Below are 6000 nucleotides of genomic sequence, written 5' to 3'. Positions count from 1 at the left end.
CTATGTTTTAGGGTAAATGTTGACCATTTGTTCTCATATAGATTTTTTTTTAAAAAAGGAACACAGTACTCACGGGTAAGATTGTTTATTTTATGACCCAGTCTGTTATTTAGCTGAAAGGTGACTTCTGGGAGTAGTTTCAGCTCAAAGTTTAAAGGGTATCTCATCTCAGGGCAGTAGTCTTGGGGGTTCTTCCAGTCTCTACCGGTCCAGTGAGTCTGGCCTTTTTTTTTTTAAATGAGTATTAGCATTTTGTTCTGTTATTTTCTCCCTTGCTGTCCAAGACCATCTATTGTGTCCCTGGTCAGAACAGTCGGTAGTGGTAGCCAGGTACCATCTAGTTCTTCCTGGTCTCAGGGTAGATGAGGCTGTAGTCTCTGTGGACTGTAGTCCTATAGACTAGCTTCTTCTTTGAGTCTTTGGTTTCCTTCTTTCTCCTTTGCTCCAGACAAGTAGAGACCAAAAGTTGCATCTTAGATGGCCGCTCGCAAGCTTTTAAGATCCCAGACACTACTTAACCAAACTCTAGGATATAAGAACATAAACTCTATAGACTGTGTTGTTCTATACATATTAAAAATATAAAGTAATGAGATCATATTACACTTTTCTTAACTTAGTAAGAATTTCCAAGCCCATGTAAATTTACTTTGTTTTCAGTTATTGCGGAGCATTATTTGACAAATGTTTTTCTGTGTTATTGTGTACATTGCTGTGTTAAAATATCTTTGTAGGTTTACTGTTATACACTGTAATTCAGTTATTTCCTCAGGATAGATTTCTGAAATGGCAATTGTTACACATTATGTGTGCAGTATTTAAGGCATGTGTTGCATAATACCAAATTGTCCTCCCAAAAGATGGTTCTAATTCATGTACTAGCAGTATGTGCAAGTAATTATTTTTCCAAGTCTTAACTGTGTTAAGTTTGCTTCTCTAGTGAACTAAAAAATGGTATTTTAGCTTATCTTTGTAGTGAGCTTGCCCATCATTTCATGTAATAATTGGCCATTTTCTGTCTTTATATTAGTTGTTCATGTTTTATGTCCTCTTTAAAATATTTCTGTAGCGCTTATCAGAACAAGAAGAATATCTGAATGTGCAAGTTAAGGAGCTTGAAGCTAATGTACTTGCTACAGCCCCTGACCAAAAAAAGCAGAAATTGCTAGAAGAAGATGTTAGTGCTTTCAAAACAGGTATGTTTAAAGATACAGACTTTTTTTGAGATTGTCAAAAATAGATTTTAAACTTTGAAATGTTTAAGATGGCAGGTTGGAAAATAATAACACCAGGAAAATACACTATTTGCGAGTGACGACAGTGGCTGTTTTACACTGTTTATTATTTCATTCTTACAACAGAGCTATAAGGTATTGTTAAGATCCTAATTTGACAGACAAGGAAACTGAGGCATGGAGTGGTTTATATATTTGCCTAAGGACACACAACAGAGTATGTGGTGTTATAGGAATTCAGGATTCCAAGGCCTGTGCACTTAATTTCCTATTGTATATACATTGGCCCTAACCTTCACAAGAACCCTTCAGTATGGTAGGTTCTTTATAAATTAAGAAAGTTAAGGATTAGGAGAAACTTATATGCACATGAAGAAAAATACCAGTTTGAAAACTTAGAAAATACACATTTTCTGTTCCAGAACTTGTTCCTTTGCGTGCATATATACACATGTAGCCTAGCGAATTCATAGGCTAATAGAATTTTTTTATTTCATAGCTACAGTTAAAGTCCTCTGATCATGTACTTGAGAGGCTTGCTTTTCTTTGTACATTGGCTTTGATCAAACACAGATGGGCATCTTAACTGCAGGAGGAGGAAAGAATGGATCATGGCCACATACCCCTTCCAGGCTTACAGCATCTTAGTGACCCCAGCAAACGTAGTGAGCCCTCAGTACATCCTCAAGAATGAACCCTGTTCTGTTTTGGTTCATGAGCCAAAAAAGCAAATACTGATTGTCTATCCCAAAGAACTAATTAGAGTAGAAAAACCTGTTGCCATCATGTCGATTCCGACTCATAGCGACCCTATAGGACAGAATAGAAGTGCCCCATAGGGTTTCCAAGGAGCAGCTGGTGGATTCAAGCTGCCAACCTTTTGGTTAGCAGCCTGAGCTCTAAAGAGACTTTTACCCCAGGTGTGTAGAATTTCTTGTTTTACACGCACCAGGTTAAGTCATGTTGCCTTAAGTAATTTACATCTAACAAGTGATGCTCATTTTTAGCATAGAAACATGGATTATAAACATGAAGTTCTTTATTTTTTAATTTCAGAATACAACAGTGTGGCTGAGAGAGCTGGTAAAGTCGAAGCTGAGGTTAAAAGATTGCACAATATGATTGTAGAAATCAATAACCATAAACTCAAGGCCCAACAAGACAAACTTGATCAGATAAATAAGCAATTGGATGAATGTGCTTCTGCTGTTACTAAAGCCCAAGTAGCAATCAAGACTGCAGACAGGTAGAGTATGCATGGTACCCTAATTTTTCTTCGCCTTCCCCACCTCCACATAAGAATAAAAAACAAACCCGTTGCCATCTGACACATAGCAACCCTATAGGACAGAGTAGAACTGCCCCATAGGGTTTCAAAGGAGCAGCTGGTGGATTCAAATTGCCAACCTTCTGGTTAGCAGCTGAACTCTTAAACCACTGCACCACCAGGACTCCCCCACATTAGAATAGGGATTAATATTTAAATGTAATGTGCCATTAAATACTTACCTTGCTGCTACTTATTAAACCTATCTGACAGATTATTACCTAATAGTAATAATATAGTACATAGTAAAGGTAAATCTAGAAGAAACATCACATGGCCAATTTTTTAAAAACTACTAAATAGGCATGAGTTGGAAAGTAGCAGTTATATTGTTGTTGTTAGGTGCTGTGAGTCAGTCCCAAACTCACAGCAACCCTGTGTACAACAGAACGAAGCACTGCCCAGTCCTGCGCCATCCTCACAATTGTTGCTATGTTTTGAGTCCATTGTTGCTGCCACCGTGTCAGTCCATCTCATTGAGTTTCTTCCTCTTTTACGCTGACCCTCTACTTTACCAAGCATGATGTCCTTCTCCAGGGACTGGTCCCTCCTGACCACATGTCCAAAGTACATGAGATGAAGTCTTGCCATCCTCCCTTCCGAGGAGCACTCTGGTTGTACTTCTTCCAAGACAGACTTGTTCGTTCTTCTGGCAGTTCATGGTGTATTCAATATTCTTCACTGACACATAATTCAAAGGCATCAGTTTTTCTTCAGTCTTCTTATTCATTGTCTAGCTTTCACATGCATATGAGGCGATTGAAAATATTATGGCTTGGGTCAGTCCTCAAAGTTAACATCTTTGCTTTTTAACACTTGAAAGTGGTCTTTTGCAGCAGATTTCCCCAATGCAAAATGTCGTTTGATTTCTTGACTGTTGCTTCCGTGGGCGTTGCTGGTGGATCCAAGTAAAGTGGAATCCTTGACAACTCCATTATTTTCTCTGTTTATCACGATGTTGATTATTGGTCCAGTTGTAAGGATTTTTTTCCCTTTATGTTAAACAGTTTTATAATTCCCCCATTGTGTGAAAGGCGTAAGAGTGGGTGGGATCACTTAGCAAAGTGAATTGTCTTGATTAACTTAAATTTTTACTTGGCTAGAATATTCCTTTGTCCCAAATTACTCAAAAAAAGTTTTTTTTTTTACCCTTTCTTAGATCCTGTTCTAAAATTTTTTAGAATATTTATTGAAGTGTTTTTAAAATAAGTAAAGCTAAGTATATATAGAATGTCGAGATTTAAACAGCTGCTTTAGCTATTTCATTTACTTTCTTTTAAAAATATAGCAAATTGATTGCACATTATCTGGTAAGTTATTTTAGTGGCTTTTGTTCAAAGATGAACTAATAAGCCATTTGTTTTATTTATGTTAAGAACAGAATTCTGCCTAAACTAAGCTAAAGAAGTTACTTTATTAGGGGAATAATAATGTGCACACCCTCCCCTCGCCCCCTTTTTGAAAGCACTTCTTGCCGTGGATTGAATTAAGAGTTATTTATTTGGAAGTTATAACTCTGTGGGTGTAGAGATTTAAGAATCTCAAATCTGACAAGAGACTATGATAATTCAGTGGACAAAGTCTAAGATGATAGTAGAAGTTTATGTAAGATAGAAAATTAATTTATGCTGAGAGTTTAATAAAACATATAACTTATCCCACGAATGTATAAACAAAAAAAACTGATTCAAGAATGATTTAGTAAATCATAAGTAAAAAAAGTCACATTAGATGTCGTGAAATTCTTTGGTAGATTTTCAGAAGCAGAATAACATACATTACCACATTTTTAATGTATCATTTTGCCTGTTTAGAAAACTTAAAAAGGTGCAAGACTCTGTCTTTCGCACAGAGAAAGAAATAAAAGATACTCAGAAAGAAATAGATGACTTGACAGCTGAGCTAAAAAGTCTTGAGGACAGAGCAGCAGAGGTTGTGAAGAACACAGATGCTGCAGAGGTAAGACATGTTCTTCCATTGGAAGAGGGAAGGGTATAGGATTTGAAATAGTTTAAAGAGTTGGATATCAGGGACTCACATACACTAAACATTCAATAGGTTCAAAAAGTTTTTATAACTGTTGACTGATTTGTACAATAAAATATTGTGTATTAGAAAATATAACTCATTTGTGAATCCTACCGCTCAGAAATAATCAGTTAAAATTTTTATGTCGAGTGTAACAGAATGTTTAAAACTAGTAAATTTGGGTAAGGAATGTATATGAGTACTTGTATTATAACGTTTCTGTAAATTAAAAAGGTTTTTGTTGTTTTTAATTTAAAATGGAAGAAGTATGGGGAGAGATTGGTAACTCCTCCTTTATCTTTGTAATAGTGAACATGTCTGTTCTTTCTATCTGGGAGGATTCCCTGGGTGATACAAACAGTTAACATGCTCAGCCGCTAACCAAAAGGTTGGAGGTTCACGTCTACCCAGAGGTGCCTTGGAAGAAAGTCCTGGCAGTCTACTTCAGAAAACTCAGCCATTGAAAACTCTGTGGAGCACAGTTTTACTCTGACACACATGGGGTCACTATGAGTCAGAATCAGCTCAACAGCAACTGGTTTTCTATTTGTAAAGATCGTATCTGGAGCAGTTCTTCTTGATTTTTTTTAGGAGTCTTTGCCAGAGATCCAAAAAGAACATCGTAATCTACTTCAAGAACTAAAAGTCCTTCAAGAGAATGAGCATGCGCTTCAAAAAGATGCACTTAGTATTAAGTTGAAACTTGAACAGATAGATGGTCACATTGCTGAACATAATTCGAAAATAAAATATTGGCAAAAAGAGGTGAGACTGTTACCATTTAAATTTCACTTATTTAAAATATATCCTTTATGGGGAAAGGGTGGTTTTTGTTTGTTTTTGAGGCACGTTGTGATTCTTAATTCGATAATATAATCACTTCTCAGGTTTATTGGAGATAAAATAAACAACCTATGATAATCAAAATATACATAAAAATCTGGGTAATGGTTAGAACTAGTCAACTGCAATTTCACCCTAAAAGATAATCTGACGTTTTAACAAAAGGTTACATGAACACTTTGAAAAGTTACAGTATTTTTCTTAGAGATTTTAAAAAAATTGAAAAACAAATTAGTTAAAACTCTAGCATATATTGTTTTACTAGGTATGTAAATTGTCATATATTCTCAGTTTTTAAACAGTCACCTATAGTGTTGTACCTTCTCTAACATTCATTTCAAATAAACTTTTAGATTTCAAAAATATCATTGCATCCTATAGAAGATAATCCTGTTGAAGAGGTGTCAGTTCTAAGTCCAGAGGATCTTGAAACAATCAAGAATCCAGATTCTATAACAAATCAAATTGCGCTTTTGGAAGCCCAGTGTCATGAAATGAAACCAAACCTTGGTGCCATTGCAGAGTATAAAAAGAAGGTATGGATGAGCCATTATGCTCAATAGTTAG

The 6000-nt window shown here is 35.8% G+C and overlaps 1 protein-coding gene across 2 annotated transcripts in view; it reads left to right on the top strand.

The window, feature by feature from the left end:
• Window positions 1-6000, top strand: part of SMC4 (structural maintenance of chromosomes 4) — a 33466-nt gene that overhangs the window by 24951 nt on the left and 2515 nt on the right. For both annotated transcript variants that reach the window (XM_023733854.1, XM_023733853.1), the window contains 5 exons: window positions 1070-1196; window positions 2292-2481; window positions 4377-4521; window positions 5182-5355; window positions 5787-5969. In XM_023733854.1, the coding sequence (XP_023589622.1) occupies window positions 1070-1196; window positions 2292-2481; window positions 4377-4521; window positions 5182-5355; window positions 5787-5969 (819 nt within the window). The remainder of the gene's footprint in view (window positions 1-1069; window positions 1197-2291; window positions 2482-4376; window positions 4522-5181; window positions 5356-5786; window positions 5970-6000) is intronic.

This window comes from Trichechus manatus, unplaced genomic scaffold (genome assembly GCF_000243295.1).
Source record: "Trichechus manatus latirostris isolate Lorelei unplaced genomic scaffold, TriManLat1.0 scaffold00062, whole genome shotgun sequence".
NCBI classification, from domain to species: Eukaryota; Metazoa; Chordata; class Mammalia; order Sirenia; family Trichechidae; genus Trichechus; species Trichechus manatus.
This window is presented reverse-complemented; position numbering and strand designations above follow the sequence as displayed.